Genomic DNA, 14,036 nt, shown 5'->3' with positions numbered 1-14,036 from the left:
TGGAGATGGCTCGGGACATCATGTAGTGGCAGTCAAGCGCCGACTCGACAGTTGGCAAGCTACTCTTCCTTCCCCCACAAGCATGTCACAATTATGTCATTGTGTCATTACTGGGTTGGTGAACCCATGTGCAGGATGTGGGAGGGCCTCTGGTCTTTAGTGGAGAAGCAGCTTCACATAATTGCCCCATTTCATTTGGTCCAGATGAGACCCCGTATCACAAAGGGGGTGGAAACGTTATCGACGTTTTTCAAACAAACAAATTATCTGACCCTTTTGCTTGCTTGCAATAGATAATTTATCAATGTGGTCGTTTTTTGCAGTTTGGAAACCGGTTTCTTCTTTTTTGTATTGTTTATTTAATTTTATTGTCCTCCTTGGTTTGTTTTTTGGTTCCGTTCACGTGGGACACTATGCACGTTATATATTGAAAACACAGTTGACTATTCTTTTTGCCACAGCCAGTGGTTGACTACTTTTTGTTGCTCTCCCTGTCTACATCCTTTGACAGTCTCATTGTGTGATTGTTCTTTTGATTGCATCAAGTATACATTTATAATTCCAATAAGAGCCACTTTTCTTTCTGCTATTGTTTAAATGCCGTGGTTCTTATTGAGTAGGGTTGCCCTTGTTTTTTGTTGGAGATTGACCAGTGGCAGTTGACTTCTTTGGCGTGCCAGCTGAAATGATAAATGTTATTTTTGCTGCCAGATGCCCATCCAGGAAAACCATCCGTGCGGGGCACCGGGAGAAATGTGTGGTCTGGTGAGGGGTCCTTCGCCTTGTCGCTCAGCAGGTTAAACTTTCTAGTGTTGGTTCTGTCTTTGTTCCAGCTCAGCTTTGCAGTAGGCACAGTTAAAGGTTATTTTCTGCCATTTTGCCCTTATATGTTCAAATGATCCACCCTCTCTTTAAATCACCAGTTGTGATGCATTTTGTGAAGGACCTGATGAATTTGTGGTTTCCACAGCCATTTGTCATGCCTAAGTGCAACCTAAATCTGAACCTGATATTCCTTATGGGCTCACAATTCGAGCCCATTCACAGTTACACACCATGGCTACTGACTATTAAGACAGTCTTTCTTATCACCATCACTTATGTACACCGCATGATTAAACTACAAGTGCTCTCTGTGCAACCACCCTACACCACCACCTTCCCAGACAAATTGATGCTGCGGACTCTGACTGCATTTTTGCCAAAGTTGATATCACCTTTCTATTTGGGTCAATCAGTTACCCGGCCATCTTTTTTTCCTCCGACACACACACACACTCCATTGTCTTGACCTTAAGAGAGCTTTGAGTTTCTACATTGACCGTACAAGAGATCATTGTGTGGGTGATCAGCTGTTTGTGGAGTTCATTGGACTGGACTCTGTACATCATAATAAGGTTCCCAGTTAGATTTCAGCATATTATCACCTGCAATTTGTTTGAAGTGTTACACTTCTGAGGGTGTGAAAGAATGAGGATTAAGAAACTGACATCAACACACAGGGCTGGTATATGTGGTACTGATTAGTCAATTACAGAGTGGTCTAATGTCACTGCAGAGCCATGTGGCTCATCTACCTACGTGCGGAGAGCATTTCTGCAAGAGGGTACAGATCAAGACTGGGGCCCGGGAATTTACTCAAGCTGAACAATTGCCTGTTAAAGTATCAACCAGAAAAAACGTTACTGAAAGCAAGTAACATGTTCGTTTTGCATAGCTCCTTCCTAATTCCTTAATACTTAAAAAATATTCCAGGCATAGTTGCCAATCACTTTTATGTAGGACTGCTCTCCGAGATCAGTACTGTAATATCTTTGTGAGTGCTTTACTTGATGCCTACCAATTTGGAGAAAGTGCTTTGTTAGAGGATGGAGAAAGATGAATAATTTTGGAATTGAGCAGATGAACATCTGTGACACTTCCTACTTAGACTGATTTCCCCACCCGGATTACAAACTCCACTTGCTATTCCCAATATTCACTTTTGTGGAGATCACTTCTGATTTTTGGCAGTTATTTGAGAACAGCCATTGACATCAAGCCTCATAGGCTGCTAAGGCAGAAATACAGTATTGGGGGCTGTTAAAAGGCCTGTTTGGGTTTCTGCTCTCTAGATGTACTCAAACAAGTTGAAGCTCCTCTGGGAAAAGAAGTACTATTCTTTTTACTGTTGTAAATTTATTCTAAATAATAAGACTATTCCTTGTAACATAAAAATGCAAAACTGCAGTTGTTGGCTGGAAGTATCGATCATGTTGAGAAAAAAGTTACATTTTTATGCCTCAGAGTGACAATCTTTTACCACTTTGGACTAAAAATGTGTTTTGTTGTTACAGTGCATGCAATGTATCCGGAACCACAGACTTCAACTCTTCACACTTCAAGAACAGCACTATTGATAAGCACGACAAAAACATCAGAAACTACGAAAACTCAACTCTTTTCTTTGTCTCAAGCTTTCAATACCTCATTGTGGCATTGGTGTTTTCCAAAGGAAAGCCCTTCAGACAGCCCTGCTACAAAAACAGTAAGTGTCTTACTACTTTTGTGTGTTAATCATTTCATTTATTTGGATATGATTGATTGGAATAGTGTTTGGTATAGTGACTTTTGGTAAAAAAAATATATTAGAAATAACAGATGGAGAAAGATTGAAACAGTCACACGATTGTACTGAATTGCCTGTTACAAAAAAGATAAAGTTCTTACATCGGTTTTGTTATTACAAATTTTAACTGAAAAAGGACAGCTGCATTTATGGGTTAAATGCAGAGAAAATTTGATTTGGTCTTTTCCCGTATCACTGCTGTCTCTCTCTTTCATGGTCAACACATGCGTACCGGTGCCAAACACTTGCGGGAACCAGAAACTATCAATTTAGTAGATTAGCAAACTCAGTATCCCATATATGAATATAGGTCCCACACATACATACCCCTTTGTATCTCCCGAGTATCCCCCCCACCTTTCTGGAGACTGGCCCCTCGTTCTCGTGATCTACCCTGAAGTCTAAAAGTAGGCACTGGAGGGGACACACCAACTCTATCGCCCATGTTTCAACAGAAGCAAAACCTCCTAGTATTGGTGCCAGAATACTTTTTAGAGTGAGTGCACTAGCCAATAGTCACCTCACTAAATGCTGGTGTTCACTGGAACTTTTGTACTGGATATATATATTTTGTTTAAGTTGGTAGCTGTGAAGCGCACATCATAATATCCAAAGTGTTAAAATTATGCTTTTTATTTCTCACTCACAGACTTTGATTCGATATCAGCGGTACCCTCAATTAGTGTGATTGAAAAATCCATTCTTCTACTCACTCATCCAGCCAAACATTATCATATTCTCCCATTTACACTCTTATCCACGTTCACACATACTTTCTAGTCATTGATGAAGCAATTTCATTTAGAAAATAGCGAGACCTGTTGGTTTTAACAATGCTTGTTGTTATGTGTAACTTAAGTAACACAATATTGGCTATTACGAACGCATTCCCTAAATAATATTTTGGGGACAAAGTATAACTATAGTACAATTAAGTACTGTCCCTCAGAGACATGCACTTTATTAATGCACTTCAACAGTTTCCATGAAAATCCTGTTAGAGAAGGGAGTTTTTTTGTCTGTTACATTTTTATGCTTTTACATTCCAAATAATGGGCGCTTTTCTGAAATGTATCACAAACACTACATGAATATTACTGCTTGGTTCTACTGGCAGTAAAGTCTCACTCGTAATATTGCACATAAAGATATGAATGGCATACATTTGCACACTGAAAACATTGAAATGAAGCTCCTAAGCATTCTAAAAATGTGGCAGCTATGATTTGGGCGAGTTAGATTAGGAGGAAGAGCCATCTCATTTGTAACAGCTAAAGTATGGGACAGCTTGCCTGTAGCCCTCATGAGTATATTGGGTCATATTTTGCTGGCAAACGGCCTCCCCATCACCCTGTCTTCACTGATTTTTTTGGCCTGGTGCTCCTCTCACCCTAGACCTGGATATGTTGTTGATGTTAGCGCTTAAGAATGTTCATTCAATATACAGGGGTATAACCAGTTTATTGATGTATGGCTATCTAGTGGCCAAATCCATGCAGTGTAAATTATGATCCATCTCTCCCTCTCTCACACTATTTCTAATGAGATTCACAGGCCTCAAAAAATCTGGAAATTTTTACCAGACCTGCAGTCTAGTGGCTTGAAAAATCTACTTGAGTTAACTGTAATGCGTTTCATCCATAACCTCACATCAAATTGGGTGATCCTTAGCAAATAGTCTATTTCCCTGAGTCGCCTTTTTCTTCAATATGACCTATGAGAGCATCTTGTGAGTTCAGCATATCTGCTGTTCTAAAAACATTTATTTACTAAGACTAAACCGTTGCTCCTTGTATAATAAAAATCTAGTCCACATATAGGAAACACATGACCCACTGATTTTCCCTCTTGAGAAACTGTTAGGAAGTTGTGGATGTAAATGTATATTAATTACAAATGTGTGCCATCCACAAAAAAATTACTCTTTCCTACTTTTTGATCTTAAATAGGAGGTTAGAATGCATGTAAAGCAAGCTTACAAATACTGTTAGCAGCACTTTTAGTCCCTGCTGATATGTTTTTCTTTTCTTTGCAGTTCTCTTTCTTGTGTCCGTTCTGGTTCTTTATGCCTTTATATTATTCATCATGCTGTATCCAGTTCAGGCAATTGATACGTTTCTACAGGTAACTACCTCAAATAATTTTGCTGCTTGTAATGCACCAGTGTTACTTACTTTCAGTCGTCCTGCAACTAACATTGGTAGTTTCCAACAACCATTAAAAACATGCATTGAAAATGTGCACCTGTTTGCTTCCTTCCTGACAATTTATGCTATGTTGCAACTGTCTAACTAAGACAGGGTTTCTTTTAGCTCACTTTTGTGATTTGCCATTAGTGAAGGTCAAACCTTTCTTACTGTCATGAGTTGTAGGTTAGTAATTTGTGTCTGCAGTGATTTCCTGATGAACAAGAGCACAGAGTCAGACAAAACTCCCATGTTTCAAGTTATGTTTATGACAACGTATAACTTTATATCTTTTAGTGTCCTCACCTGGTTCCCGGTGAAATAATTTTGAAGTGTTTTGTGTAGTTGGTAATTTTTCTTCCAATTTCGGGCAATTTGTGCTGACTGATTGTGTCTTTGATGTAACTTGTCCAAGTATTTTAAGTTTGTCTGTGTATTCCACATTAAATTAGTTCATCCTTTTCATGTCCAATGCGCAGGGTAGGTCTATTGTGTGATCGGTTTGTTGGAATGATAGGACCTTGTGAAATAATGGAAGTTGGCTTGTTTTCCACAGCGTTAACTTAAGTACGAGTGATAAGTCTGAAATAAATGTTAGGACTATGACCCTCATTTTGTGTGCCTGTATTGGAGAAGATCTCAGAGCTACAGTCCATTGAATAAAATTGTGTCCCTCTCTTTTTCATTGAGTTGTTGAATTTCAGTCTTGGTGCGATAGAGACAGAGGAAGCTTCCTCTCACCATTGACTTATATGGTGAAGACATTCTATGATGGTGGTTTAAGTCTTGCTTCATTTTTCCTGCAAAGATGTTCATATTCACCTGAAAGTCTAGTCTGTACATTTAGATTTGGTGAGTCCAAGGACACAGATACATGTTGAAGACTAATGATAAATTAAGATGAACCCTTGGGCATTTTCATTGACATTTTCATACTGGTGGTATCCAATCTGATTAGTTGGTCTTGCTTGTAGGCGATCAACTAGATCCAGACTAGTGTCTTGGCCTGTTATGCTAGGGCATTCATTAAGTCTTTTAGTAGGGTGATGTTGTCCGCCGTGTCATAGGTGCGGAAAGTAGAATCGGTGATGCCTGGTGTAGAACCCAGAATTTGCTATCCTTATGTTGTGATAGGTGTATTTGTGTTCAATATCCTGGTTTTAAAATGATTAAATTGAATGCATATAATTTGAAAAAAATCTATGTAATTTTGTGAATAAACCTGAATATGATGTAATAAATTTCGTAGGTTCATTTTTACTTGAACTCTTTTTCTCATACATATGGTTGGTTTTAAGTCCACATTGTGTGCCACTTTGTGTGGAGGTTTGCATGTGATAGGATACTGTAGGTGGGATTAAAATGTGATGGTTTATTTGAAGGAGCAGTTTCCAGTCACACATCTAATCTATACAAAGAGAAACACCATTGTTATTGGAAGCCTTAAATGCAGAAGTGACTTGTTCAAAATGTTTGTGAAAACATAGTATTCTAAAATAAAGCTTACTTTAAACAGTTTCCTGAAACAATACATACACACTTGAGAACAATAACTTTCATGTAGAGCACACAAGTAAATTAAATCATATAAAAGTTATGTATTGGGTGTATCTAAGTTGCAAACTCTACAACAAAACCACCAACTACTTAGTTTTATCCAGACGTGAACATGAATAAATCACTAATAAACTTCCATTAACGTGCTATGCCATTTAGAAACCATATAAAGTTTGACAACAGACTTTATTTAAAGAGGTGGTACAAATATTTTTTGGGGTAGAAGGTGTCATTTTCAAGCTTGAATAATCCATTGATTCAGAACGATCAGAACTGTATTACTTAGGCCAATTTGACTCCCTTTATTTGATCTGTTGTGTTTGAGTAAATGGTTGGCTTCAACAATTGTAAGTTAACAAACAGTGCAATATCTCCAGTTGTATTAACACCCCAGTTACACTCCTCCCATCCAGTATGATTCTATAGTATAATGAGCTTTACCATCTCTGAAGCACTAAAATTTTGGCATGTAGTGCCCCAGTTTAAGAAAAATGTATGAAAAACTTACCAAACTGATATGCGTCTCACAACCCATCTATTAAATGCACACGTAACCGGGATCAGCAACGTCATTTATTGAAGGGTTTGCACTCCTGGGTACAAACTGATTATACCTTAATAACCCTTACTTGCTAGACCTCCTGAATCATGCCAACTATAAAAACTTGGATAAGTATGCTTCTCAACCATTTTGTACTGGAAGGAAAAGACGTGCTGTGTCTTTCTTGCTTCCAACCCTATCCCCTCATGCTATTAATGTTTACCTGGGACCATTTATCTAATTATTGCACAGGATAAACAGCACCATCTGTTTGGGTTGCAGATGACACCCAAAAACGATTACATGCTCAACATCCAGTACCTCATATGCCAGTTAAATACAAATCGAGTTCTCCTCATCCAAGAGTTTGAAAGAACACCTTTGGAAAATGTGTTGTTCACACCAGGATGTTTTGATTGAACTTTGACAAGTGTTTTTATCTTTTTTTCCTACAGATAGTGTGCCTTCCATTTCAATGGCGGATAAGAATGCTTCTTCTTATTATTGTCAATGCTATGGTGTCCAGTTTAGTAGAGGTGAGAAAATGAATTTGTCAGCAGTGATATGTAGTGTTTTTTTTAAAGGCTTGCAAGTGGAATACAACTGAGTCTGAGAAGTGGGACGTTCATCTTTATTGTAGCATTATCGGTGTTTTAGCCAGGGGGTTCGGATGCAAGAGAGTAGGAGGATTTGCTAAAAAGGTTTTTGAAAACTTCGGAGAAACCCATTTGTGTGGGTTTAAAAAAAAAAAAACATTTTACAGCAGTTATTTAAATATACATAATTTTTTTTTATAGTACGCGGCACTCATAATAATATTGAGTTATTATTGGTTGTTGTTGAAAATAATGTTATTTAGGCAGTTATCTGGGGTCTTGTTTTTTTATTTGTTTTTAGTTTTCAGGCTTCTGCTTGGCAGAGAAGCATACCAGCTATTTGGCCTACCCTACAAGCATTCTGGAAACGCAACATACTGATAGCTTCCTCAAGAAGCAAATTACAATTTGGCCAAGAGGTCTTAGGAAATATATTTGCTTAAGACTTGTCTGCTAAACACTTCCTGTTTTCCTGTACCTGTCCTCAGTCTTTTCTACGAGCATTGTCGTGATAAAGTAATTTTATATGATCACCTTGCTACCTCAGCCCAGAGACTGTAATCTTTCCACTTAGCTATCTACCAGTGGTCAAACCCAGCACATCAATGAGTGACTTATTAACAAGGAACTGGTAGTGATTTGTACCCACATGTGTGACAGTGGTATGCCATGTGCATTTGTGGTGCCAGCTGCAGTATGTTTATTTATAAATACTCTTGAGAGACTATGTCCATGTCCGCCACTAAGTGTCAAGGTACCCACAGGTTGAGAATAAGTGAACATCTACAGACTTGAAATAGTGCTGTAGCATTTTCCTACTCTGGTAGTGCAGATTGGACCAAACCCCTTTCTTTCTCTGAAGGTTGTGGTCATCAGGAGCGCTTTCCAGCTATTTCTTATGTGACAATGACACTAATAGAAATGATCAAAGAGTACTATCAGACAAGTAGTGGGAGTGAACACATTTAGCCTTTCTTAGATGTAGAACCACACGGTTACATAGATTTTAAGTATGCATATTCAATTATTTCAATAATAGAAAAAACAACCTCTTAAAAAATAAGTGTCTGGATTTATATGCCTGTAACAAAGGAAAACATCTCCTCTTTACTTGTAATAGTATAACGCCAGACTAGAAGTGTTGTGTGTGTTTGTACACCAAGGGTTGCAATCAAATGTTTCCTACGTTCTAAATCTTACAATGTATAAAAATTACTAATGCATAAGTGCATTGACTAAATAAAGTAAAATCCCAGTATTACTCTCACTGAAAAGGTAGAATCATTGAATTGTATTTCCATGCATCCTGACCTCATAAGTGGTCAAGAAAGACTGAAGAGCCAGTGGACACCACTAACAAAAGTGAAGGTTTTGAAATCGAAGGGATACATCGAGGTTCTGGCTCTACAAAAAGGACAACCGGTCAAAATCCACTAGCCTAAAATTGTCCTATTGAATCAAAATACTACATTGGTGGGAGGGGGTCACAGAAACGTTTTGATCTGTACTGTATTAAAAACGACTCCCAATTATTGAACTTAGGAGAAGGCATTCAGACCAGAATGTCCAAGCGGAGTCCTTCTTTGACTGATTGCATATGGGGCCTGTGGTCATTGTGTAAGCTCTTAGATAGTTTGTCTTGAGTCCAAGGCGTCGACTGACATCATTTTTTTAACAGAGCCTGAAGCTGTCAAACCAAAACTTTTAATATTATATTGAACCATAATGCGGCACAATAATTTTTTCTCTGTTGGGATAGATCAAAATGATTCATTGCCAAGACACTGCTACAACTTTTTCATCTTTCCAACAACAGTATGCATTCATGCCTTTGGTATATTGCACCTCACAAGAGCTGTAGCAGGCAGAAAACCCAAACCCTTCATCACCTAAAATTCTCCCTCGAAACAAGTAGTGGAAGGGAAGCTATTTGTTTTTTTAAAGTAGGCATTTCTTTGCTTTTTCATGTCCAATCATTTACCAAAGAATGAATGCTTACACCTGTTAAATTTATGTCCAGAGAAATGAGCGGTGTAGGAGTATGTTCTAATTCACACGGTACCTTTTACATAGAAGGGAAGGTCATTCTCCTTATGTTATTTTCTAGTAATTTAAAAGAGAATGAATTGGACGTTGATTTCATAACAGATAATCTATTGAACTGCAGAAAAACATTCCAAAGAACATTGGTTCCTTTTCAGAGGGTCACATTGGTTGTAGCAACATAAAAATAGACTTTTTTTAAGATGGGAAAAATCATTTAGGTTCTCATCCATCCTTTTCATACATGCTTCATTTGTTCGTCAATGGATTGTCCTTTACCTTCTTGGTTTCATGTTTTGTATCCTTTTAAGGGCTATTTCACTTAAAGAAGGAAACAAGGTAATAGCAAATACGAATATTGTCTCAGACATTACACTATTTCAGTTAAGAATATAACCTTGTCACACTTGCTGGTGATGGTACAGTTTTCTAAACAACCCATCTCCTACATTTCAGTGAAAAAAGGCCCATGGTGGTGGACATTACCAGATTCGAGAAAAGGTCTTGCATCTCATCAACATTTTGAAAAATGTGCCGTTTGCAATCCGCCTTACATTAAATATATCACACAGGCACTCAGTCTGAATGTCAATACTGCTGTATTATGTTACATTAGTAAACCAAACTAAATCGATTTGTGACTCTTTTTTAACAAAAAAGCCAGTGATTTTAAGGATAACTTTTTTAAACGATGTTCAGTCTTTGCATCTAGAAGACTCTCTACGTTTTTGTTATACGTCTGATGCCTATTTTCACATCTTAAGTGGGAAGAAATCTCTCTGCTGAAGTAGTGAGGCTTTATTAAGACAAACACTAGAGAAATTATCAGATTGATATAGAACTCTGAAATTTAATTTGGCTAGAAAGAAGGTTGAGTGCTTGAAGAGGACTTGGTATTATGGAATATTGTGCAAGGTCAGTGATGGAACAGAGCCTATATCTCAGGCATCTACCTCTCCGATCTAATGTTGAATTCATTCATTCATTAAAATATTTATTTGGACAGGGCAACATTAGGCTTTAAAAGAGTAGATGGTCTCACAGTGGCACACACTTTCTTTAAGTCTTCTAAAAAGTTCTGGAATTGGTAAAAAAATGTTTGAGAAAGATTTTTACTCTACTTAGTAATGCATTCCAACTGGAATTTGTTGAAAGAGATTTGCAAACCACATTTTGGTAAATGAAGTAAGCAAATATCTCTGTTCTTGACATGTTATCAGTTCTGACCTTTTCAATTGGTGCAAGATGCAGAATGTAATACTTTTCAAGGCATAGTAAGAAAGTGCAGCAAACATTTGCTCTCCTTCAGATTCTTCTTCAGCCTGAAGGTGGGAGTTCAAAGGGCCATATGTAATCTTTTTGACATTTTGCAATGTTTTATATCAACAAGCAAGGCACAAAATCCCACCTCTCAACATAAGCATGAGAACTTTGGGAATGGGTCCTGGAACATCACAGTTTCTTAAGAGCAGAGTAACTTACGAGAAATCCTAAATCGACCTCTTTGCAACTTAAGACAACAAAAATGCTAGTTCTATGTCAGTAGGAAACCACAAGCAGGCTCTTTGGTAGAATGCAGTTCCTACTCTTCTCCCAATTTCTAGAGTATTTATCAGACTGAAGTGAGAACCATTTAAAACTATTTTAATTGAGCCAAGATGTTAGAGACAATATTGGTTCACCGGCCCACTAGTACTAGCGGAACAACCACCAAACCTGCTGGCCAAATCTTCCATCCAGGTGCCAGGGGCACATCCTACATCACAACCAGGGATCTCTGAAGTTCCCTGCCTAGCTCCTTTAGTTAATGAATTCCTTTATTTAGACATTCCTGATGAGTGTAGAAATTACTGGGGCAACTCGGAGCAACCTCTACAAATAAGACCCACTCAGTTAAGTGTAAGAGGTCCTGTAAATGGTGCTCCTCAAAAGGCCTTCACCTACTCTCACTTCAGCTATACCAGACTTTACCTTGTGTCTTGGAACTCATCCCCTTGGAGCTAAAGCATGCCCCAGTCAATGTTCCCCCTGCGGTTATATCAATATAAGAGTACCCCCATGTTGAACCATGTTGTGGTCATAAAGAGTCATTCAGGAATTTCTAAAAGGCCTCCTCAACATTTTCTTTCTGTCTAGAAAACGGCCAACTGAATGGGAGCTAAATACGCTATTGCTCAAGTAATGAAGTCCATTTAAGGCCGATTTACTGAGTTTAAATCCGATATCTACCATGTAAAACTGTTCTGTTGCTGGCTATTGCCTCCTCAAGGAGAAATAAAAGCTTTTGTAATAAAAATGAATTGCCACCAATTCACCATGGAAAATGTCATGTTGCATACTTATCCTCAATTCATTCCTAAATCTCCTAAGTACTTACACTTTAATGAGCCAGGTATTCTCAACTTTCTACCAGAGCTCTCCAGATGCAGCGGAAAAAGCATTGCATTCATAGTTTTCCAGCTTTGGTATCTTTCATAGCCCATCCTCCTCCCCATATATAGGCTCATCCAGATCAATATATTGCTATTTGTAATGCAGAAATTTGAGGTGAGATTGCTTGTGGGAAAGATGAGTCTAGCTTCATTGGCTAAAGTTCAGGTCTTTTCTAGTGAGGTTGATGTGCTGCTAAAGTCACACAGTTTTAAATTATTTCAGGCAGCCAGTGTCTTATACCGCTATAGCAAAGTTACAGTGGGACTCACACTTTGACAACAGGGACTGATTCAAGCATGCAAATCTATGAAGGACACCATCGCTGGAGCACAATATTTACAGGTAAGTAATTTTTTTATTCCCTTTGCCTAGTCCTGCATCACTTGCAATCACCTACATTAAGCATTCTAGGATTATGCTTTGTATGATGCATTAAGCATTCTAGGATGATGCTTTGTATTATACATTAAGCATTCTAAGATGATGATTTGTATGATGTCTGCTGGGGTTTTGAGCTCTATTATGAAATCATTCACAGAATGGGCCCTTTAATTTTTTGTGTGTATACTTCTACAGTTTTGTCTTCTGGCCACGCAATAGTGGGTCCAATTGGTCATTCCTTGGACAGGGTTTTGTTGGCTGGCTTTTTTGCTGTGCTGCCATTTCTTTTTGCAGCAGTTTGTGTTTGTGTTTGTATCAGACTTCAAGGTTTGCACTTTGTGCAAGACTAAGTTCCTGACCATTGAGACGCACATTTCATTTCTTCTCCCCGGGAGATCCTTTATCTTTTTTGCTCCTCCCTTTTATGTAACTGTGGCTCTAAGTGACACTTGAACAATGATTTTCCATCAGTTCAAGAGGCCATTATGCTTCAAGAGACGATATTGTTTCCAGTTTTCTGAGACCTCTACTAGGAATGAGTGTTGAGATTGTAGTCTCCTGTCTATGGTCATCCAGATTTAGCAGTTCGGTTCTTGACTAATATACCATGCCACATATCTTTCCTTCTGATCCTATTGTACTTTACTAGGTCTCCTGCCATACAGATCCGCCTTAATAGAGGAAACAATTGTTCTGAAAAGTAACTTTATTGCTACACTGAACTTAAGCATTTTCCCAGTGTTCTGACAAAGACATCTATTTTCCATATTCTAACTTAATACAAATAAAGGCTGATCATTTGAAATATTGAAACTTCATTGTCATGTCTAGTTGATCCTGAAGTGAAATCAGGTGTTAGTTAAAACCTGGTATTTCATTGATGTCAGTCTCATTGCTCCAGAACTAATTGTAAAATAGTATGTATGTCTGTGTCCTCCGCAGTAGTCTGAAAATGTTATTCTTCCTGACCTCTCCCTTTAATCCGTAACGGCAATTCTTTACACTTTTGCCTACATTGCCCATGATAAAACCGTGTCCATCTTGCTTTGCATTCAAACAGAACTCTTCTTTTTTTCTTCCCTATGAGAGGCTAATTTCTGCCAGTACCTTTTTTTCTTTTCATCATTTCACAAATGTCAAAAGCAACCTCAAAGTTGATTATTAGTAGCAAGTAAAAATTGCAATATCTAGTATTTACATCATAGGAATTTTTAGTACCGTACTATACAGTACTGTGCAGCCACACAACTGTGTCAACAAATGTTTTAAAATGGGAGTCCCCTGATCTTTAAGAAAAGGAGAGTATGTCTCGCTGTGGTGGAGTTAATATCCAGGACATATCAAGAAAGGAGGGGTTTCTTACTATGGTTCTCATTCTACAGGGTATATCCTTTCCAGAGACATTCCTCCTCCGTCTTGGGTGGCTGTATTTCACAGGCTATATGTAGGAAGAGACTTTGGAAACCTTTTTTAAACTAGCTAGCACATTTTGGAATCCCAACATGGAGATTGTCATGGACATGGTAGTCGAAAGAATCCTGTTGATGAAGACAGCCAGTTTCCCTTTGGCACTTATCAAGTTTTTTCACATGCATGCATGATATGAAGGTGAGTTCATTTTGGCTGTCACAAGAAAGTGCCTCAGCAAGATGCAGTCGTAACCAAGTGTTTTAAACTCAAGACTTTCACCC

General features: G+C 38.1%; 1 protein-coding gene across 8 annotated transcripts in view; it reads left to right on the top strand.

Annotated features, from left to right (window-relative positions):
- Nucleotides 1-14,036, top strand: part of ATP13A3 (ATPase 13A3) — a 478,336-nt gene that overhangs the window by 390,223 nt on the left and 74,077 nt on the right. For all 8 annotated transcript variants that reach the window (XM_085635250.1, XM_085635252.1, XM_085635253.1 and 5 more), the window contains 3 exons: nt 2,337-2,527; nt 4,644-4,732; nt 7,348-7,428. In XM_085635250.1, coding sequence (XP_085491376.1) covers nt 2,337-2,527; nt 4,644-4,732; nt 7,348-7,428 — 361 coding nt within the window. The remainder of the gene's footprint in view (nt 1-2,336; nt 2,528-4,643; nt 4,733-7,347; nt 7,429-14,036) is intronic.

This window comes from Triturus cristatus, chromosome 11 (assembly GCF_964204655.1).
Source record: "Triturus cristatus chromosome 11, aTriCri1.1, whole genome shotgun sequence".
Taxonomy (NCBI): domain Eukaryota; kingdom Metazoa; phylum Chordata; class Amphibia; order Caudata; family Salamandridae; genus Triturus; species Triturus cristatus.
Note: the sequence above shows the minus strand (reverse complement) of the source record. Positions and strands in the feature narration are given on the sequence as shown.